Source organism: Anomaloglossus baeobatrachus, chromosome 4, assembly GCF_048569485.1.
Source record: "Anomaloglossus baeobatrachus isolate aAnoBae1 chromosome 4, aAnoBae1.hap1, whole genome shotgun sequence".
Lineage (NCBI taxonomy): Eukaryota > Metazoa > Chordata > Amphibia > Anura > Aromobatidae > Anomaloglossus > Anomaloglossus baeobatrachus.
This window is the reverse complement of record NC_134356.1, coordinates 530,308,062-530,331,125: the sequence shown is the minus strand read 5'-3', so window position 1 is coordinate 530,331,125 and position 23,064 is coordinate 530,308,062. Positions and strand designations below refer to the sequence as shown.

Below are 23,064 nucleotides of genomic sequence, written 5' to 3'. Positions count from 1 at the left end.
AACGTATTTCGCGTACGCTTGGGGAACCGAAACTAGTGTTTCTCCTGCTGAGAAGCCGACTCCTCCACAGGAGGAGGCGGGGGAGAGAGATCCAACACCTGGTTGATGGATGAGATAAGATCATTTACTAAAGGCCCCGTCACACTAAGCAACATCGCAAGCAACATCGCTGCTAACGAACAACTTTTGTGACGTTGCTAGCGATGTTGCTGTGTGTGACATCCAGCAACAACCCAGCCCCTGCTGTGAGGTCGTTGGTTGTTGCTGAATGTCCTGGGCCATTTTTTAGTTGTTGCTGTCCTGCTGTGAAGCACACATCGCTGTGTGTGACAGCGAGACAGCAACAACTAAATGTGCAGGCAGCAGGAGCCGGCTTCTGCGGAGGCTGGTAACCAATGTAAACATCGGGTAACCAAGAAGCCCTGTCCTTGGTTACCCGATATTTACCTTTGTTACCAGCCTCCGCCGCTCTCACTGTCAGTGCCGGCTCCTGCTCTGTGCACATGTAGCTGCAGGACACATCGGGTTAATTAACCCGATGTGTGCTGTAGCTAGGAGAGCAGGGAGCCAGCGCTAAGCAGTGTGCGCTGCTCCCTGCTCTGTGCACATTTAGCTGCAGCACACATCGGGTAATTAACCCGATGTGTGCTGTAACTAGGAGAGCAGGGAGCCAGCGCTCAGTGTGCGCTGCTCCCTGCTCTCTGCACGTGTAGCTCCGTGCGCTGGTAACCAAGGTAAATATCGGGTTGGTTACCCGATATTTACCTTAGTTACCAAGCGCAGCATCTTCCACGCGGCGCTGGGGGCTGGTCACTGGTTGCTGGTGAGCTCACCAGCAACTCGTGTAGCGACGCTCCAGCGATCCCTGCCAGGTCAGGTTGCTGGTGGGATCGCTGGAGCGTCGCAGTGTGACATCTCACCAGCAACCTCCTAGCAACTTACCAGCGATCCCTATCGTTGTTGGGATCGCTGGTAAGTTGCTTAGTGTAACGGTACCTTTAGGCATCCCCCTCAGGTGTATCAAGGTTAAGGGCGAAGTCAGGGTCAGAGCCCTGAGCTCCCACATCCGCCTCGTCTTCCTGAGAGTCCTCCGAGCAGCGTGAGGAAGACGGGGAAGAGTCCCAGCGAGACCGCTTTGCCGGTCTGGGACTGCGGTCCGGGCAGGAGTCCTCCGCCTGAGACCTAGGGGCCAACCTGGGAGCGCGCTGCGGCGCGGACCGAGAGGGGCCTGGAGGAGACAAGCTAACAGGAACCGGGGCCTGTGAAGGGTCCGGTCTGGATTGCAATGCCTCCAGGAGCCTAGCAGACCATTTGTCCAAAGACTGTGCCATGGATTGAGAAAGGGACTGAGAGAGTTTCTCAGCAAAAGAGGCCAACCCCTGTGACTCTGTCCCTGCATGTTCAGGGGGAGCAGGGGGGTCTACCTGAGCCGAGGGGCCCACCAGTGCCCGAGGCTCCGGCTGAGCAAGCGTGGCAGGAGTCGAACACTGCTCACAGTGAGGGTACGTGGATCCCGCAGGCAACATAGCCCCACAAGAGGTACAGGCCGCGAAAAAAACCTGTGCCTTAGCAGTTTTGCTCCTTGTGGACGACATGCTGTTGTCTCCTAGGAGAGTGACCAACTGAGGGTATATAGGGACCAAGGTATACGGACTGACCGAACAGATATATATATATATATATCTATTGTATAAATATATATATATGTATCTATACCGGCACCCCAGGGGGGCCAGCACCGGGTGACCGGTGTGGCTTACCGACCGCTAACGAGCGGAGTGTGTCCTCCAGATTCCCTGCCTTGGATCCCCCGGAGCTGCTGAGCTGTTCACTGAGAAGCATCCACCGACAGAATGCCAGAAAATGGCCGCCGGAGCTCTCAGGGGAGGAGTGGAGCCGAGGGCGGCGCCAGCCAAGAGCGGGAATCTGGGGTCCCCACAGTGGTCAGTGAGGGGGGAGGAAGACATGCAGGATGCTCCAGCCCTCACATCCGACGTCATGCCGGAGAACCCGCCCTTACCCCTGACAGGCAGGCCCGGGGGCGGGATTTTTGCGACTAGGCCGCGGTGAAGCCGGGGACTAAATTTGAGGCCGCGCCCGACAAACAGGCACGGTCGGCGCGGAAGTCCACCGGCCTCCTTAGTTTTAAAACTACCGCGGCTCCCGGGAAGAAGGTGCGCTCTCTGTAGATCCCCGACAGGGATACAGAGTACCTTTAAGTTGCAGGGCCCGGTCCCTGGGGTTGAAGAGGCTCCGGCCTGGCAGGTTCCCTCAGGGGCTGCGGATGGAGCACGGTCCCAGCAAATGGAAGACCGCTCAGGATCCCACTTCTCCCAGAGCCGCTAAGGGATGGTGAAGGAGACGGCATGTGGCTCCAGCCTCTGTACCCGCAATGGGTACCTCAACCTTAACAACACCGCCGACATAGTGGGGTGAGAAGGGAACATGCCGGGGACCCCGTGGGGGTCCTCTTTTCTTCCAACCGACATAAATAAGTCTGAGAATTCATGAGTGGATGTGTGCCTCCTTCCACACAAAGCATAAAACTGAGGAGCCCTGTGGTCCACGGGAGGGTGTATAGGCAGAGGGGAGGGGTTACACTTTTTAAAGTGTAATACTTTGTGTGGCCTCCAGAGGCAGAAGCTATACACCCAATTGTCTGGGTCTCCCAATGGAGTGACAAAGAAAAGTCTGAAAGGTGAAAACCTATTACATGCAAATGCTTCACTAAATAATGAAAATTGCACATACCTGCTGGAACACAGACTGTTCACAATCTGCTTCTTGCATTCTTCTCCTGTTAACTCACCTTGGAGGAAAAAAAAAAACACCATGAGTTTCATCAAATTAGTTAAGAGAATTAAAGTGTAACCCTCATTTAAATTTTTATTTCATAAATCAATAATAGACCTGAAACTAAGTAACTTTGTAAGATATCTTAGAGAAATTGGCTTCTTTTCCCTCCTGGATTGATCATGGATTCTGCGCTTTATGGGCCACTTTACACAATACAGAAACCTGTTACATTCTGTGTGGTTCTGTACTGTGTGCATTATATTGCATTCAGAAGCAATGAATCAGAGCGGCTAGAGGAACGTGGTCAGATTACAATTCCAAGTATGCTTTAAAAAAAAAAAAAAAAAAAAAAAAAAAAAAAAAACAGTGACTTGCACACCACTGAAAAGGAATCTGACAGCTGCCCTATGCCTCTCCAAACCACCACTATATATTTATGCTTAGCCTTATACCCTTCCTAACAAGCCCTTTGTGCTGTTCAATTGTTTGCACTATATGAAAAAAAAAAAAATTGTATAAATCAGTTTTCAATTGGCTAATTAGTGTCAGACTAGTCTGGGGGGGCATAGGTTTTCTCATTGTGTGTGACATGATTTCAAGAGCCAGCGTGACCGCTTACTGTTTACAGATCTTGTGCGCGCACACAACTGTCTTTTCATGTCAGTGCACAATGAAGTCGGTGTATGATGCCTGGCTTCATAGGTGCACTGAGCACGTCCAGGGTGCACAGTAATCTGCCGTCCACGGAGGATCTGATTGCAATTGGTAATTACTATCAGATTTAGAAAATTGATTGCACTATATGGCAAAAAACTAATATACAGTACAAAGGGCTTATTAGAAAGGGAAATAATACAAGAATAAATACAAGGTGACTGTGTGCGGCATGAGGGAGCTGTCAGGTTTCCTGTAAGAGATTTGCATGTATCAAAATAGCTTTTCTGTAATTATTAGCAATTACTTTATTAAAAATTGTCGGTACAGGATCCATTTTATTACCATTGCCATAGACCAAAGTTTCTTTTGATGACAGAGCTTTGAGCACATTGGGAAACAATTCCAGTGACTTTCCATTGGACAGATTTCCAGCTTTCACCGCATCAAGAAACAGATTAGCCAATTCTAGTAGAGATGGAGCTGGCAGCTGATGAACCTGACAAGTAGAACGGAGACAACAACATTAGCTAGTCCGCTTGTCATGTTACTCGCAATCCCCAAAGCTTTAGCTGATCAACTGTGCCTAAAACCGTGGAATATATTTGCTAGAAATAATTTTACTTATGTCCTATGCAAGTTAAAGGGGTTTCCAGGTACGAAGATTATTAATGAATTATAAAGTCTACTATAAAAAAATAAACTTCATATTTTACCTTCTGCTCTGTTCCTGAGCCGTCACATGTGGTGATGTGACCTCCAGCTCCTTTCTGCTAAGCCTGTTCTATCCGGAGAGTACAGATTTCTTGTCAGTACTTTGAATGGCTCAAGCAGCAGCTCTAGAGTGTGCTCTGAACGGTGATGACGTGGGGGACCTGGGCTTGTGATCCTCAACACGTTTAATGTGACTCAGGATGTGCGGAGGGAGGGAGAGAACACACCGCAGACCCCACTCCAGACAAGTAACCTTACCTGCCTGTGACTTTTCAAAGTTGCCCTGTAAATTGCTACCACACGGCTGTACACTGCTCCTGCAGCCTCTGTGAGCCGCTCATCATTGCTCATACATATGCACTGCTTTCCCTGCCCACCGGTCGGCCAGATGTCTGTGTTTGGTTGCAGTCAGAGGCTCCCCCAGCCTGTGTGACAGCGTCTACCTGCAACAAGTCATCACTCCTCATTCATTCTCTCCCTGGAGTTCACAGCGCGCAGTCATGCTCTATGGCTGCTCGCTGTGACTAAAATGTAGCAGAGCTGGAATCTCCGTGGTACCTCGTGTAAATTACGTCAAACCTGTAGGAGTGTTTAGGGCGTTGATAAAGTGGTGAAAGAGAATGGTTTTTGCACTGTATTACAAATGAAGGGAATTTTGTTTACTTACCGTAAATTCCTTTTCTTCTAGCTCTAATTGGGAGACCCAGACAATTGGGTGTATAGCTACTGCCTCCGGAGGCCACACAAAGTATTACACTTAAAAGTGTAAGGCCCCTCCCCTTCTGGCTATACACCCCCCGTGGGATCACGGGTTCCTCAGTTTTAGTGCCAAAGCAAGAAGGAGGAAAGCCAATAAACTGGTTTAAGCAAATTCATTCCGAAGGAATATCGGAGAACTGAAACCATTCAACATGAACAACATGTGTATACAAAAAAACAGGGGCGGGAGCTGGGTCTCCCAATTAGAGCTAGAAGAAAAGGAATTTACGGTAAGTAAACAAAATTCCCTTCTTCTTTGTCGCTCTATTGGGAAACTCAGACAATTGGGATGTCCAAAAGCAATCCCTGGGTGGGTAAAATAATACCGCGTGATAGGGCCGTAAAACGGCCCTTTTCTACAGGTGGGCAATCGCCGCCTGAAGGACTTGTCTACCTAGGCTGGCGTCCGCCGAAGCATAGGTATGCACCTGATAATGCTTGGTAAAAGTGTGCAGACTCGACCAGGTAGCCGCCTGGCACACCTGCTGAGCCGTAGCCTGGTGCCGTAATGCCCAGGACGCACCCACGGCTCTGGTAGAATGGTCTCTCAGCCCTGAGGGAACCGGAAGCCCCGCAGAACGGTAGGCTTCAAGAATTGGTTCCTTGATCCACCGAGCCAAGGTTGACTTGGAAGCCTGCGACCCTTAACGCTGGCCAGCGACAAGGACAAAGAGTGCATCCGAGCGGCGCAGAGGTGCCGTGCGGGAAATGTAGATTCTGAGTGCTCTCACCAGATCCAACAAATGCAAATCCTTTTCACATTGATGAACTGGACGAGGACACAAAGAAGGTAAGGAGATATCCTGATTGAGATGAAAAGAGGATACCACCTTAGGGAGAAACTCCGGAATTGGGCGCAGAACCACCTTGTCCTGGTGAAACACCAGGAAGGGAGATTTGCATGACAGCGCTGCCAGCTCGGACACTCTCCGAAGAGACGTGACCGCTACTAGAAAGGCCACTTTCTGTGAAAGGCGAGAAAGGGAAACATCCCTCATAGGCTCGAAAGGCGGCTTCTGGAGAGCAATTAGAACCCTGTTCAGATCCCAGGGCTCTAACGGCCGCTTGTAAGGAGGGACGATGTGACAAACCCCTTGCAGGAACGTGCGTACCTGAGGAAGTCGTGCTAGGCGCTTCTGAAAAAATACAGATAGCGCTGAGACTTGTCCCTTGAGGGAGCCGAGCGACAAACCTTTTTCCAACCCGGATTGCAGGAAGGAAAGAAAAGTAGGCAATGCAAATGGCCAGGGAGAAACTTCCTGAGCAGAGCACCAAGATAAGAATATCTTCCACGTCCTGTGGTAGATCTTGGCAGAGGAAAGTTTCCTAGCCTGTCTCATGGTGGCAATGACCTCTTGAGATAATCCTGAAGACGCTAGGATCCAGGACTCAATGGCCACACAGTCAGGTTGAGGGCCGCAGAATTCTGATGGAAAAACGGCCCTTGAGACAGCAAGTCTGGCCGGTTTGGTAGCGCCCACGGTTGTCCTACCGTGAGATGCCACAGATCCGGATACCACGACCTCCTTGGCCAGTCTGGAGCGACGAGGATGGCGCGGTGGCAATCGGACCTGATCTTGCGTAGCACTCTGGGCAACAGTGCCAGAGGAGGAAACACATAAGGGAGCCGAAACTGCGACCAATCCTGAACTAAGGCGTCCGCCGCCAGAGCTCTGAGATCGTGAGACCGTGCCATGAAGGCCGGAACCTTGTTGTTGTGCCGGGACGCCATTAGGTCGACGTCCGGCCTCCCCCAGCGGCGACAAATTTCCTGAAACACGTCCGGGTGAAGAGACCATTCCCCTGCGTCCATACCCTGGCGACTGAGGAAGTCTGCTTCCCAGTTTTCTACGCCCGGGATGTGAACTGCGGATATGGTGGATGCCGTGTCTTCCACCCACGTCAGAATCCGTCGGACTTCCTGGAAGGCTTGCCGACTGCGTGTCCCTCCTTGGTGGTTGATGTATGCCACCGCTGTGGAGTTGTCCGACTGAATACGGATCTGCTTGCCTTCCAGCCACTGCTGGAAGGCTTGTAGGGCAAGATACACTGCTCTGATTTCCAGAACATTGATCTGAAGGGTGGACTCTTGCTGAGTCCACGTACCTTGAGCCCTGTGGTGGAGAAACACTGCTCCCCACCCTGATAGACTCGCGTCCGTTGTGACTACCGCCCAGGATGGAGGTAGGAAAGACTTTCCTATTGACAATGAGGTGGGAAGAAGCCACCACTGAAGAGAGTCCTTGGCCGCCTGAGAAAGGGAGACGTTCCTGTCTAGGGACGTCGACTTCCCGTCCCATTGGCGGAGAATGTCCCATTGCAGAGGACGCAGATGAAACTGCGCGAAAGGGACTGCCTCCATTGCTGCTACCATCTTCCCCAAGAAGTGCATGAGGCGTCTCAAGGGGTGCGACTGGCCCTGAAGGAGAGATTGCACCCCTGTCTGTAGTGAACGCTGTTTGTCCAGCGGAAGCATCACTATCGCTGAGAGAGTATGAAACTCCATGCCAAGGTATGTTATCGATTGGGTCGGGGTGAGATTTGACTTTGAAAAGTTGATGATCCACCCGAAACTCTGGAGAGTCTCCAGCGCAACGTTCAGGCTGTGTTGGCATGCCTCTTCAGAGGGTGCCTTGACAAGTAGATCGTCCAAGTAAGGGATCACGGAGTGACCCTGAGAGTGCAGGACAGCTACTACTGCTGCCATGACCTTGGTGAAGACCCTTGGGGCTGTCGCCAGACCGAAAGGCAGGGCTACGAACTGAAGGTGTTCGTCTCCTATAACGAAGCGTAGAAAACGCTGGTGCTCTGTAGCAATCGGCACGTGGAGATAAGCATCTTTGATGTCTATTGATGCTAGGAAATCTCCTTGAGACATTGAGGCGATGACGGAGCGGAGGGATTCCATCCGGAACCGCCTGGTTTTCACATGCTTGTTGAGCAGTTTTAGGTCCAGAACAGGACGGAAAGACCCGTCCTTTTTTGGCACCACAAACAAATTGGAGTAAAAACCGTGACCTTGCTCCTGAAAAAGAACAGGGATCACCACTCCTTCTGCCTTTAGAGAGCACACCGCCTGCAGAAGAGCATCGACGCGGTCGGGAGGCGGAGAAGTTCTGAAGAATCGAGTTGGAGGACGAGAACTGAACTCTATCCTGTACCCGTGAGACAAAATGTCTCTCACCCAACGGTCTTTGATCTGTGGCAGCCAAATGTCGCAAAAGCGGGAGAGCCTGCCACCGACCGAGGATGCGGAGAGAGGAGGCCGAAAGTCATGAGGAAGCCGCCTTGGTAGCGGTTCCTCCGGCTGCTTTCTTTGGGCGCGACTGAGCCCGCCAAGAATTTGAACTCCTCTGATCCTTTTGAGTCCTTTTGGACGAAGAGAATTGGGACCTGCCCGAGTCTCGAAAGGACCGAAACCTCGACTGTCCCCTCCTCTGTTGGGGTTTATTTGGTCTGGGCTGAGGTAAGGATGAATCCTTACCTTTGGACTGTTTAATGATTTCATCCAATCTCTCACCAAACAGTCTGTCACCAGCAAATGGCAAACTGGTTAAGCACTTTTTGGAAGCAGAATCTGCCTTCCATTCCCTTAACCACAATGCTCTGCGTAAAACCACGGAGTTGGCGGACGCCACTGCCGTACGGCTCGTAGAGTCCAGGACAGCATTGATCGCGTAAGACGCAAATGCAGTCATTTGAGAGGTTAAGGACGCTACTTGCGGAACAGATGTACGTGTGACCGTGTCAATCTGCGCAAGACCAGCTGAAATAGCTTGGAGTGCCCAAACAGCTGTGAATGCAGGAGCATACGACGCGCCGATAGCTTCATAGATGGATTTCAGCCAGAGCTCCATCTGTCTATCAGTGGCATCTTTAAGTGAAGCCCCATCTTCCACTGCAACTATGGATCTAGCCGCAAGTCTGGAGATTGGAGGATCCACCTTTGGACACTGGGTCCAGCTCTTGACCACTTCAGGGGGAAAGGGATAGCGTGTATCCTTAAGCCGTTTGGAGAAACGCTTATCTGGATAAGCGTAGTGTTTCTGAACTGCTTCTCTGAAGTCAGAGTGGTCCAGAAAAGTACTCAATTTACGCTTGGGATACCTGAAATGGAATTTCTCCTGCTGTGAAGCTGACTCCTCCACTGGAGGAGCTTGGGGAGAAATATCCAACATTTTATTGATGGACGCTATGAGATCATTCACTATGGCGTCACCATCAGGTGTATCCAGATTGAGAGCGGTCTCAGGATCAGAATCCTGATCAGCTACCTCTGCCTCATCATACAGAGAGTCCTCCTGCTGGGACCCTGACCAGTGAGATGAAGTCGAGGGCCGCTCATAGCGAGCTCGCTTAGGCTGTCTGGGACTGTCGTCCGTGTCAGAGCCGTCACCCTGGAATGCATGGGACACCTCCGGAGCCCGGAGCTGTTCCAACTGAGGGGGACCAGGGGGCAGTGATTCAACCGTGCCCATGGTCTGAGTTACTGGTCTAGACTGCAAAGTTTCTAGGATTTTTGTCATAGTCACAGACAATCTATCAGCAAAAGCTGCAAACTCTGTCCCCGTCACCTGGACAGTATTCACAGGTGGTTCTCCCTGGGCAACTTCCAGCAGAGGCCCCGGCCGAACAAGTGCCACAGGGGCCGAGCACTGCACACAATGTGGGTCAGTGGAACCTGCCGGTAGAGTAGCCTGACATGCGGTACAGGCAGCATAGAAAGCCTGTGCCTTGGCACCCTTGCTTTTTGCGGACGACATGCTGTTGTCTCAGAGCAATGTAGGAGGGTATATAGTGAAGAATTACCAGCGCCCGTACAGTGCAATGTATAGCATGCAAGCATAAAAATACAATTGTACACTTCAGCACTAGTGGGGTAGGCACCAGAGGTGCCGCTTACCGCCCGCTGAAAGCGGGTGTGTGGTCGCTAGAATCCCGTGCCTGGGTCTCCCATAAGTTGTCTCCCCTCTCCAGCTCAAACTGCATGCAGGAATGGCTGCCGGTGTTCTGTGAAGAGGGGCGGCCGTGGGCGTGCCTCAGACGAAGAGCGGGAAACCAGCGTCCCACTGTGCTCAGTGTGAGGGCTGGAGTATGTAAAGTAGACTCCAGCCCTCGGCGCTGACGTTCTGCACAGCGTCCCGCCCCCACCCTGACTGGCAGGCCTGGGGGCGGGAACGAAACGAAACTAGGCCGCAAAAAGCCGGGGACTGTAGTAGTAAGCGCGGCCGCCAAATATGCACGGCCAGCGCGGAAGTCCCCGGCGCACCACAAGTCCCAGCCGTGCCGCAGTTAAAACTGACAGCAGCGGCCGGCGCGACCGTTTCCAAAGCATTAACTCCTTCAGCTAGCTGAAGATAGTGTGGCACAAGCGCGCTGTTGTCCCCGGCGCACTAACACACCCAGCAATGCTGGTGTGTGTGTGTGCGCGATTTGCACGGGGACACAGAGTACCTTTATGTAGCAGGGCCATGTCCCTGACGATACTCAGCTCCATGTCCAGCAGATCCCAGGGGCTGTGGATGGAGCTCGGCCTCAGTGCCTGGAGACCGGTAAGATCCCACTTCACCCAGAGCCCTAAGGGGATGGGGAAGGAAAGCAGCATGTGGGCTCCAGCCTCCGTACCCGCAATGGGTACCTCAACCTTAACAAACACCGCCGACAAAGAGTGGGGTGAGAAGGGAGCATGCTGGGGGCCCTAGTATGGGCCCTCTTTTCTTCCATCCGACATAGTCAGCAGCTGCTGCTGACTAAACAGTGGAGCTATGCGTGGATGTCAGCCTCCTTCGCACAAAGCTTGAAAACTGAGGAACCCGTGATCCCACGGGGGGTGTATAGCCAGAAGGGGAGGGGCCTTACACTTTTAAGTGTAATACTTTGTGTGGCCTCCGGAGGCAGTAGCTATACACCCAATTGTCTGGGTCTCCCAATAGAGCGACAAAGAAAAAGGATTTTTTCGGTGTCTGTGTTTATTTACTTTCATTTACAGATTAGTGATGGGGTATCTCATACACACCTGTGCCATCATTAATATAGGGCTTATTAGCAGCTGTGGGCTGTTATTAACCCCTTATTACCCCAATTGCCACTGCACTAGGGCAACGGGAAGAGCCGGGTAAAGCGTCAGGCTTGTCACATCTAATGGATGCGACAATCCTGGGCGGCTGCAAGTTGCTATTTTTAAAATGGGGGGTGGCCAATAATCATGGCCCTCCCCAATCTGTGAATACCAGCCCCCAGCTGTCGGGCATTGTCTTGGCTGGGTATCAAAATTGGGGGAGACCACATGCTGTTTTTTTAATTATTTAAATAATTTTAAAATTTTAAAAAAAGACACATGCGGTTCCTCTTATTTTGATACACAGCCAAGATAAGTGCAAGGCTTGGGCTCCAGCCTGTGGTCGTGGGTGTTATCTGTCCTGGTACCATAACATGGGGGAACCTTACACCAATTTTTATTTATTTTTTCTGTATGGGTAGAGTAACACTGACGTATGACTCGCAGGAGTGCAATGCGAGAAAGTCTCACATTGCACTCGGCCCCATGTAAGACAATGCTGCAGCTCACATCTGCGAGTTTTAGCCTTAGCCCTAATCAGAGTAAGGGAAAAAAAAAAAAAAAAAATCGCAGCATGCTGTGATTGTCTGGGAGTCTCCTATCACTCACACAAGTGTATGGGTGTGAGAGAAACATCAGACTGCACTCGGATGTTATCCAAGTGCAGTGCGATACATGCACAGGCTGACAATTGAGGAGATGGGGGAATTAATTCCTCCCCCTCCTCCGCAGCTGTCATCCGATCGCTGGATCGGGTCACAGTCACATGACACTCGGGCCACGCTCGCTCATAGCCTGAGCCGAGGGTCATTAGCATACCGCATCCGATTCCATACGCCAGTGTGACCCTGGCCTACGATACAGACAAGCATAGCACCTGTGAATGGATGCAATCAGCTGACACACTGCCACTCAGTGTGGGGGCGCGGCTGTCTGCCACCAATCACAGGCACCATTGGGCAGGGAAAGCAGTGCATTTTCAATGAAGCTGCTCCGGAAGTGAATGTGCGACCTGGAAGCAGCTTGCCGCCATGACAGAGCCTCGGTCAGTAGATTGTGCGCTCTCCTATCTTCTACCAACATGTTTAAGCTCCAGTTTCTGATCCCCATAGACTTACACGGATTCCAGCCCGGAATCGGATTTTAAAAAGATAACAGGGACCTGCTGGTCCCAGTTTTCTGCAAGTCCACCCATCTCTAATTATAATACATGCATATATTGTCTGCCTCAGTTTCCATGCAGTACACTGAGCCTGTGCGTTGGAAGTGTCAGCACATGTAACAGTATTGCCTGTAGGAGAGTGTCAGGATAGCACGTAGTAGTGAAACGGGAGGAATGCTAGAAAAGAGAAACTGCAGTGATTTATTCATCTTCAGACTGTATAGGAGTCACTTGATGTTGCTTTGTAGGTGGAGATGGTCGGGTGTGAGTTGTGGGATACAGCTTTGCTTCTTGAGAAATTTAGTAGGATGGAAATAACGAATCACAAAGGTAGCTGCAGTGGGCTCAAGGGAAGCTTAAAATTAAAATAAATATAACAGGAGGGGTTGAGGACTAAAGTGCAATTGAAGTATTCATAGCTGTTGCATTAAGCACCATCTTATTGCAATGTACACAGCATGCTATCAGTAGAGAACAAAGGCAGCTAGAATTTCACTGCCTGTGTTGGACCTATCATGGCAAAGCTCCAGGGTAGTACATTTACACTAGACATGCCTTGTTTTATACAGTGCCCTAATAACCATATACTGTATGTCACTAGATGGGAGGCTTAAAACACTTATTGCTCCTGATAGCATCTAACTCAAGATCATTAAAACGTAACTTTTATTAATCAATTTATTGACTAAGATTAAAAGAATCAAAATTCCTAGCTGACAGCCTATCCGACATGTTTCGCCATTACTGGATTCGTCAGGGACTAAGGCTGCAAATGCTTATTGCAGCCTTAGTCCCTGATGAAGCCAATAAAGGCGAAACTTGTCGCGTAAACTCTCAGCTAGGAATTTTATTTAGCAGAGGTAGGAAAGAAGGATTTTTGTGTACTCACCGTATAATCTCTTTCTCTGAGTCTTCATTGGGGGAAACAGGACCATGGGTTATGTTGCTGTCACTGGGAGGCTGACACTAAGTAGACAGAAAATGTTAGCTCCTCCCTAGCAGTATACACCCCGAGCCGGAGGCGGGCTCAAATCAGTTTAGTGCATAAGCAGTAGGAGGAGTACCAAAACAACCACACATAATTCAAGGTAACAACTATAACAAAGTAGCCGTGCGAAACGTGGCCTAGGCACATGGACCACTGAAATAGGCAGGCAATATGTAATGAAACAACCAAAACCAAGCAGGGTGGGTGCTGTGTCCCCCAATGAAGACTCAGAGAAAGATTTTATGGTGAGTACACAAAAATCCTTCTCTTTCGTTTCATTGAGGGACACAGGACCATGGGATGTCCAAAAGCAAAAGAAAACGGCCTCCCTCGGCGGGCTTGTACAATGTCTGAATGCTCCTACCTTGTTACAGGCATGAGATCGATGAGCGTCGCCGAGAAAAACTGAAAAATGCGCAAAAAAATCAAATGGCTGAGGGGGGTCCGAGACGGCCCACATCAGCCTGCTAAGACACTAAGCAAAAACTGATTTGAGCCTGCCTCCGGCTCGGGGTGTATACTGCTAGGGAGGAGCTAACATTTTCTGTCTATTTAGTGTCAGCCTCCTAGTCACAGCAGCATAACCTATGGTCCTGTGTCCCCCAATGAAACGAAAGAGAAATGTTTATGGCTATATAAAAAAGGCATATTAACAGTTAATCCATGGCCAATTGTGCTGCTTATGTGAGGAAGATAATTCATTAATATCCTATCCCCCTCTATTCTTTTAATCTTAGCCAATAATTTTATTAATAAAAGTTATGTTTTAATGATCTTGAGTTAGGGTACCTCTAGTTGCTGTCAGGAGCAATATATGTTAATTAACCCAACATCGATCGGGATTTTTTTTGGTAGTAAATGGGAGGTTGAGCCCATGTTCCAGAGTGAAGATGCAGAATGAGCCTGTATGTGCTCTCCTAAATTCAGCATCCTGACCCTTGAATGGGCCTATAAAGTGTTTAGGAACCAATACTTTTTGCCATTGCACAGTACATTACCTCGAGCATTAACAGGCCCACAATCTCTGCTGCCACTTCTCTCTGCAAATCTCCAGACTCAACAAGTTCTATACAGTGTTTATAGACAGCAACTCTCCTGGAAACCGCGACTTCTTCGGAGCATGGAGACCCTGCACACATACAATGAGCGGAGCGTTACTTTACGTGAGTTCCTGAGGACTGCTTGCCATGTTATGAATTAATAATCTATAATGCAACTATAAAACAGTTCAAGGACACTTACCTTTAAAAATAGCACGTAATAGCGCCCCAGGTTCTTTCCCATTGACTGCATGTTTTGAGAACAGTTTAACAAGCTACAATAAAAGCATTAAATGAGATTTAGACAAAAGTCTCAATATTGAAGTAGGCTCTGATATGCAAGATTTATATAACTGAGGAGCAATCAAAATGGCAGTTAAAGGGTTATTAATAATAGTTTGCATATAATAATAGATATCTAATTTATAAAGCTGAGTGTATGTGTGTGTATGTCCGCATCCACACCGTCGCATTTACAATCACAAAATTTTGCAGACACCCCATGTGACTCAGGGAACGTCATAGACTATGTTTTGACGGGAATATTTAACCCCGTGCTTTACAGTTACTTTCCAAAAAACCTGACTCCATTAAAGTCAATGGAGCTGCGAACTATTAGGTTATTAATGGCAGCTGTCATTCGTTGCTATAGGAACAATATAAATTGTCAGTATAAGAAGCTTATGTGTGAGGTAATAAGATGGAGAGACAGACAGACAGACGGGGGAAAGAGACGGGGGAAAGAGACGGGGGAAAGAGACGGGGGAAAGAGACGGGGGAAAGAGACGGGGGAAAGAGACGGGGGAAAGAGACGGGGGAAAGAGACGGGGGAAAGAGACGGGGGAAAGAGACGGAGACAGGGGAAAGAGACGGAGACAGGGGAAAGAGACGGAGACAGGGGAAAGAGACGGAGACAGGGGAAAGAGACGGAGACAGGGGAAAGAGACGGAGACAGGGGAATGAGACGGAGACAGGGGAAAGAGACGGAGACAGAGACAGGGGAAAGAGACGGAGACAGAGACAGGGGAAAGAGACGGAGACAGAGACAGGGGAAAGAGACAGAGACAGAGGAAAGAGATGGAGACAGGGGAAAGAGACGGAGACAAGGAAACAGACAGTGAAAGAGACAAAGACAGATGTGAAAAAGAGAGAGGTGGGAAAGAGACAGAGACCGGGAGAGAGATAGTTACTATCCGGGACAACGCCGGGTACTACAGCTAGTCATTTATATAAATAAAAAAAATACTAATCTCCATTTCCTAGGCGAAGAGTTTTGGCAGCAATGCTGTATGTGCAGAATACGGGCCCATGGTTTCTTTCACTAGGTAGAGGGGAATGAGCTGGAGCCAGACGTCACTTTCAGCCGTCATGTCCCACAGGAATGCGGTATTGAAATTGTGCTTTTAGTTACAAGTGGGCAGTATTCATGAAGAGAGGGCTTACTCTGGTTAGGGAATGACAGCTGCAGTAAAACTGCATTTATAAGGGTTAATCGCTAATTAGGAGAGGCAAAGCGGACAGTCCACATAACTATGAGAATGCTGGAAAACAGCACAATATATTTTTTGTGACGTTTAGGCAAATAGTACCCAACACCATGCTTGTAGGAGGTGGTCGCGTTCACCCCCACCACTATTGTGTTATGCTGAGTTTTATAGTGTTGTATATATCGTTGAATAATATATAGTGTGTGATACAATGTAATGTTGCTTAAGAGGTGCAATTTCTAATATAGCAGAGCCGAGAACGCACCGCAGCCGGCATCACCCAGCATCAAGGACTGATACAAAGATGCAGCATGGAGTGAGGGCTGGTCAGGGAACCCGGAGGTATTCTCATAAGGTCCAGGGCCTATGGCTCACCCCGAACAAGCTAAAAGAAATCGTTCGACTAGACAGCCGTCGGGTCCCAGAAGCGGACAGTGGTGAGACTAGAGTGGAGGAACGGAGGCACCGGCCCGGCAGCTTGTGGCCGAGAGGGAGTAGCCCAAAGAAAACAGCAGCAGAATTGTAGGAGTGAGGCCATGTCGGTCATATCGGTGAGAAGCATAATAAACTGTTCAAGTTATGTTTGCTTCATTCATTGTTTCGTCATTCACCTCCGCATTTTTCAGAGTCTGGAGATAATTCTGAAGACCATCCGCGTTCTTCTCCACAGATAAAGACAATATTTTCTTGTCCATATTTGTAAAGACAATACCCTGAAAGAAGAAAAATATGTATGTATCTGTATGTACTAGAAATAATCCACATATGCAGTCCAGTTTTTGTGCTTTTTTTTATTTTGGGGTGCGGTGTTAAAGCATAGAAGAATAACGTATCTTGGATGGGAAAAATTAAAAACGAAACCTATTAGAATGGAGTCTGCCAAAAGACAATGGCTGGCAGTTGTCAGTAAAAAGCCCCTATTTATACTTGTGAAGGAAGGAGGGCAGGGTGTGGAAGAGGCTGTTGTGCATGATGATGGTAGATGTATTTTGGATACTGCTGTCCTTGTGATATAACAAGGCGTGAGGATGCCGACATATGCAGGAAGGAAGCTGAAGAACGTTACACATTCAGCTGCAACAAGCGTGATGGGTACAGCCGAGACCAGGAGACTTGACAATGGATAAAACTTTGACAACACTTATAGCATCCTGCGGTCGTAACCTCATCAGCTTCTCTGACAGGGGGGCACACGCTCAGTGTCTCTCTGACAGGGGAGGCACACGCTCAGTGTCTCTCTGACAGGGGGGGGGGCACACGCTCAGTGTCTCTCTGACAGGGGGGGGGGCACACGCTCAGTGTCTCTCTGACAGGGGGGGGGGGCACACGCTCAGTGTCTCTCTGACGGGGGGGGGGGCACACGCTCAGTGTCTCTCTGACGGGGGGGGGGGCACACGCTCAGTGTCTCTCTGACAGGGGGGGGGGGCACACGCTCAGTGTCTCTCTGACAGGGGGGGGGCACACGCTCAGTGTCTCTCTGACAGGGGGGGGGGCACACGCTCAGTGTCTCTCTGACAGGGGGGGGCACACGCTCAGTGTCTCTCTGACAGGGGGGGGCACACGCTCAGTGTCTCTCTGACAGGGGGGGGGGGCACACGCTCAGTGTCTCTCTGACAGGGGGGGGGGCACACGCTCAGTGTCTCTCTGACAGGGGGGGGCACACGCTCAGTGTCTCTCTGACAGGGGGGGGCACACGCTCAGTGTCTCTCTGACAGGGGGGGGGGCACACGCTCAGTGTCTCTCTGACAGGGGGGGGGCACACGCTCAGTGTCTCTCTGACAGGGGGGGGGCACACGCTCAGTGTCTCTCTGACAGGGGGGGGGCACACGCTCAGTGTCTCTCTGACAGGGGGGGGGGCACACGCTCAGTGTCTCTCTGACAGGGGGGGGCACACGCTCAGTGTTATCACAACTCCCACAGGTCACCTCTATCCCTGCAGTGGCTCAGTCTGAGCACTTCTGCAGCCTACTCGTGTAGCTACAGATCCTCACACTCAGGAATCAGATTTCCATTAACATCTGGCAGATGCCACTGAAAACTTTACACGGTGGTATGTGTCTGCAACCCCTGTGAGTATACCCCAGCCCTGGTCCTGGGCACACCACCTGGTACCTGTCTCCTCTATACCCCAGCCCTGGTCCTGGGCACACCACCTGGTATCTGCCCCCTCTATACCCCAGCACTGCTCCTGGGCACACCACCTGGTACCTGCCCCCTCTATACCCCAGCACTGCAACTGGGCACACCACCTGGTACCTGCCCCCTCTATACCCCAGCACTGCTCCTGGGCACACCACCTGGTACCTGCCCCCTCTATATCCCAGCACTGCTCCTGGGCACACCACCTGGTACCTGCCCCCTCTATATCCCAGCACTGCTCCTGGGCACACCACCTGGTACCTGCCCCCTCTATATCCCAGCACTGCTCCTGGGCACACCACCTGGTACCTGCCCCCTCTATACCCCAGCACTGCTCCTGGGCACTCCACCTGGTATCTGCCCCCTCTATACCCCAGCACTGCTCCCGAGCACACCACCTGGTACCTGTGCCCAGCACTAGTGGGTGAGGCGGAGTTGCGCTCCATGCCCGGTAACATTACACACACAGTTACCGGAGGACACCACATGCTGCGGTCACACACGGAGCCTCACAGCACAGCGCCCACGTGACAGCACTGGCGCGGTATAGCCCTGCTCGTCAGTGCCGGGTCGCTGGACATATACCAGCAGCTGAGCGCTGCACGGACAGCGGCTGAGCACGTCCACAGTTTATAACCCTCCGCTACCTATGACGCCATCACCCCCGCCTATACTGGCACCTTGATTACGTCACACCCCGTACAATGCGCTCACCCTACTCCGTGCACAAGCGGCGCTCAGTCCTAGAGGACCCGACCCCAAGTAGCAGCGCGCGGGTTCTGAATCTGCCGCGCCTGACGTCATTTCCGTCATCAGCACCACATGTGATCCTGCAGCAGACGTGCTAGTCCTTTTCAAAGCTAGGGGGGCGGCAGGCTGACAGCACGGGCCAGTGGCGCAATGGATAACGCGTCTGACTACGGATCAGAAGATTCTAGGTTCGACTCCTGGCTGGCTCGGTATTTTTATTTTTTGTATTTTTTTTTTTTTATTTATTTAACTAATCATGTCTTTCACATGTGTAAATGTTATTTATTGTTCTATCATTGGATTTATAATTAATTATATTATTTATCAATGAAATATTCCTCAGTGCGCTATAGTCTGCAGTGACTGCTGGGCATTCTGACTACACTGCTTTGCTATGAGTCACAAATCTGCAGCCCCTTATGCAGCAGAGGGCCAGTGGCGCAATGGATAACGCGTCTGACTACGGATCAGAAGATTCTAGGTTCGACTCCTGGCTGGCTCGTCTCATTTTTCTTCACTTTAATTATCATTATTATCTTCTCCGCCTGTATAACAGGGAACTTTGATGTGATTGAATATCTCAGTGTTATAAATATAAATTATTTTACATAAACACCTATTGCTCTGGAATCTTTATATAGAAGATACCATATAGGAGATGTTGACCAATATAGTCAGATGATTTTATTTCATCTCTGAGGAAAGTCTCCAGCACACAACTGGTTAATCAGCACTTCCTGCATCTCCTGCCGCACGGCCTGCAGGTCACAAAAGCTGAACTCTTATCCAGGGTGGGGCCAGTGGCGCAATGGATAACGCGTCTGACTACGGATCAGAAGATTCTAGGTTCGACTCCTGGCTGGCTCGGCAATTTTTTTTTTCTCTTTCTATATTTATCGCAAAAAAAAAACTGTGGGCAGTTTTCAGTTTTTTATTTTCGTCTCTTCCTACCCTTCTTCCGAGAGCCATAACTTTTTTTATTTTTCCGTCAATATTGCCATATGGGGCTTATTTTTTGCGGGACGAGTTGTACTTTCAAATAAAATCATTAGTTTTGCAATATAGTGTAGTGGAAAGTGGGAAAAAAAATTACAAGTGCGGTGAAATTGAAAAAGAAGTGCAATTGCTTGCGTTTTTGGCGTCTTTTATTCACATTGTTCATTATATGGTAAAACTAATGTGTCATCATGATGCCTCACATCGCTACCGTGTTTCCCCGAAAGTAGGACCCCCCCGAAAGTAAGGCAGGGTGGGGGTTTCGGGGGGGTCCGCCAATGTAGGGCACCCCCCGATTGTAAGGCAGGGTAGCGGGGGGGCCGGGGAATGTAAGGCCGCATATGGGTGGGGGTCCCTGGGGAAAGTACAGGAACTTACCGCTGCCGCTGTTCCCTCGCTCCATCCAGGCCTTCTCCAGTCTCGTGCCACCCGTGGTCCGCCTCCGGTGAATGGCCCCCGCAAGGCTGCCTGCTGGCCATCAGCTCGAGCTGTGATTGGCCAGTCAGCCGGCTCGCAGCTGATTGGCCCTCAGCTCGAGCTGTGATTGGCCGGTCAGCCGGCTCGCAGCTGATTGGCCCTCAGCTCGAGCTGCGATTGGCCAGTCAGCCGGCTCGCAGCTGATTGGCCCTCAGCTCGAGCTGCGATTGGCCAGTCAGCCGGCTCGCAGCTGATTGGCCGAAATCAGCCGCGACGTCACCGCCTGCAGGCTCGCTCCGATTTCGGTAAGTTCCGAAACTCTGTGTGTGTGTTTGTGTGTGTGTGTGTGTGTGTGTGTACGTACGGTATGTGTATGGGTGCCGTATGGGGCTGTGTGTGTGTGTGTGTGTGTACGTACGGTATGTGTATGGGTGCCGTATGGGGCTGTGTGTGTGTGTGTGTGTGTACGTACGGTATGTGTATGGGTGCCGTATGGGGCTGTGTGTGTGTGTGTGTGTGTACGTACGGTATGTGTATGGGTGCCGTATGGGGCTGTGTGTGTGTGTGTACGTACGGTATGTGTATGGGTGCCGTATGGGGCTGTATGTGTCAGTGTACGGTACCGGTACGATATGTGTGTGGGTGCCGTGTGGGGCTGTACCGGTACCGTATGTGTCAGTGTGTGTGGTGGCAGAGTGGGGGGCAGAACCACTGTATGGGGAGGCTGCAGGGGGGAGGATGGGGTGGATGCCGGATCTCAAACAATGGGGAGGCTGCAGGGGGGAGGATTGTCATTTTTTTTCCAATGTAAGGCCTCCCCCGAAAGTAAGGCAGGGTGGGACTTTTGGGGGTAAAATTAATGTAAGACAGGGCCTTACTTTCGGGGAAACACGGTACGAGTTCGTAGACACCAAACATGTATACTTTTATTTTTATCTAAGAGGTTAAAAAAAAACAAAAGTTTGTCCAAAAAAAGAGAAGCACTTTTGTTGCCATTTTTCCAAACCCGTAGCATTCTCATTTTTCAGGATCTGGGGCTTAGTAACAGCTTTTTTTTTGCGTCTTGAGCTAGCGTTTTTAATTCTATCATTTTTGTGCAGGTGCGATGTTTTGATCGCCTGTTATTACATTTTTAAAAAAAATGATGGCGACCAAAAAACGTAGTTTTGGCGTTTGGAAATTTTTTATCGCCGCGCCGTGTACCATCAGATTAATTGATTTTATATTTTGATAGATTGGGCATTACTGAACACAGCGCTAACAAATATGTGTATATTTTTAACTGTTTTATTTTAAATGGGGTGAAAGGGGGGTGATTTGAACTTTTAGGGTTTTTTTATTTTTCATATACTTAAAAACATATTTTTACAATTTTTTTTTATTTTACTAGTCCTCCTAGGGGATTTTATCACTGCAGTGTCCAATCACTTGTTCATTTCTGCTGATCAGAGAAGCATCGCTCTCATCAGCAGAAATGCACTGTTCCTGTAAGTGCCGGTGCTCTGTCGGCTTTCACAAGAAGTTCATCATGGTAGTGTCAATGGTCATGAACTGTCCCCGCGCCACCATGGCAACACATTGGCGCCCCGTGATCACGTTACAGGGCTGCCGATGGTGGCAAGGAATGGTGTGATCCCCAGCGCGGCCATTTCAATCTTTGATCCACCCGCGTCTGTTAGCCACACATCTCTGCTGGTCAGATTAGCAGAGATGTGCGGGAATTAATGCAGGCTTGACATCGGAGCCAGCGGTCACCGGGGAGAGATGACCAAGGACGTACCAGTACGTCCTTGGTGGAAAGGGGGTCAAAGACTAAAATGAATGCTGTTTTTTACCTTATGCAGAAATCATTAACCTTGTGTGCCGTTTTTAAGAATTTGGCTAAGAAAACACAAGCAATACCTCAAGATCAGCTGTATACCGCTGTGGGGCCATCATACTGTGTAGCGCGTTGTTGGGCCATCATAAAGTGTGCGGAGCTATGGGGGTTATGAACTGTATATGGGAGGAACTTTGGGGGTGATCAACTGTTTGTGGGGCTGTGAGGGCCATTATACTGAGTGGAAAGCTGAGTGGGAGCCAGGGCAGGGACAAAGGGTAGGCACTCACTTAGGGCATTACCTCCTGTCTCCTTGAGGTGGCGCACTCTGGGGAAAAAATGGCTGCTGAATACCCGCAGCCACCCAGCATCTTCCTTTCAGATGCAAGCATTCAGCACACTGACGGTCAAGGTGCAGGTACACGTGAACAGTGTCAGTCACTGACACCCTTCACCCCTCCCTCTGTCTGCGCCCCAGCCATCAATCCCTGCCCACTCTCAATTGTATTTACATCTATAAGATGTGAGAGCCCACAGCACAGGAACTGTAATCATCTCCCTGCCCCATCGGGAACTCCATCAGAAGGCAGGAATCTGCAATATGGTGGCACACAGTGGGCGTAGGATGGCGTAATGCAGTGTCATCCAGAGCCCACTGCTGTACCAAATGGAATAAGAACATAGACTACACTTCTTAACAGACAAGTGTGAACAGGTGCATACTGAACATGGCATAAACTAAAAAATAAACATCTGCAGTGTGAGACGCTGAGGTATACAGACATTGACTATAGGAACTTGGACATGCAATACTGCTAGGTCTGTCTCAATTTTTAAACGTATTTCCTTAGCAGTAATGCATGTCCAAGTGCCTATAGTCAATGTCTATATGTCTTAGCGTCAGAGTGCAGCTGTTTATTTGTTCGTTTATTTCATGTTCAGTATGCACCTGTTCACACTTGTCGGTTAGCGAGTGCTGTCAGTTTTCTCTTTTTAGATTATAGGGTCATGGCTTCTGACTGAGCATTCCTTTCCCACCAGCTTAAGGCAATGTTTAAGTTCCTAGTAGTAGATTCCTGCTTGCCCATAAAACTGTAGGCTATTCAGCCCAGATAGAGTCATCATTAGACATGGACCCAGCATATGAGATACTTGATGCTAGCTGCTGCGCTCACATAAAATTAGCCTTTTTTTATATGCTGTATCAATTTTTAAAGGGGTATTACCATCTCCAAGATCATATACCAATATGTAGTAAGTGAAACAATAATAATATTAGCAATTA

At 49.8% G+C, this 23,064-nt stretch overlaps 1 protein-coding gene and 3 non-coding genes across 4 annotated transcripts in view; 3 read left to right on the top strand and 1 right to left on the bottom strand.

Moving 5' to 3' along the window:
• FANCI (FA complementation group I) overlaps positions 1-18,591 on the bottom strand; it is a 171,030-nt gene extending 152,439 nt beyond the window's left edge. Inside the window, exons 1-6 of the mRNA XM_075345932.1 lie at positions 18,512-18,591; positions 16,270-16,371; positions 14,374-14,446; positions 14,130-14,260; positions 3,796-3,949; positions 2,752-2,809 (exon numbers count right to left, since the gene is read on the bottom strand). Of these exons, the coding sequence (XP_075202047.1) occupies positions 2,752-2,809; positions 3,796-3,949; positions 14,130-14,260; positions 14,374-14,446; positions 16,270-16,353 (500 nt within the window). The 5' untranslated portion in view covers positions 16,354-16,371; positions 18,512-18,591. The remainder of the gene's footprint in view (positions 1-2,751; positions 2,810-3,795; positions 3,950-14,129; positions 14,261-14,373; positions 14,447-16,269; positions 16,372-18,511) is intronic.
• Positions 18,592-18,683: 92 nt separating this feature from the next.
• On the top strand, positions 18,684-18,756 carry TRNAR-ACG (transfer RNA arginine (anticodon ACG)). The gene has a single exon. It is a non-coding gene; the product is annotated as a tRNA-Arg (tRNA).
• A 220-nt stretch (positions 18,757-18,976) lies between these two features.
• Positions 18,977-19,049, top strand: TRNAR-ACG (transfer RNA arginine (anticodon ACG)). Its single transcript has one exon. It is a non-coding gene; the product is annotated as a tRNA-Arg (tRNA).
• A 292-nt stretch (positions 19,050-19,341) lies between these two features.
• On the top strand, positions 19,342-19,414 carry TRNAR-ACG (transfer RNA arginine (anticodon ACG)). Its single transcript has one exon. It is a non-coding gene; the product is annotated as a tRNA-Arg (tRNA).
• The last annotated feature ends 3,650 nt before the right edge of the window (positions 19,415-23,064 follow it).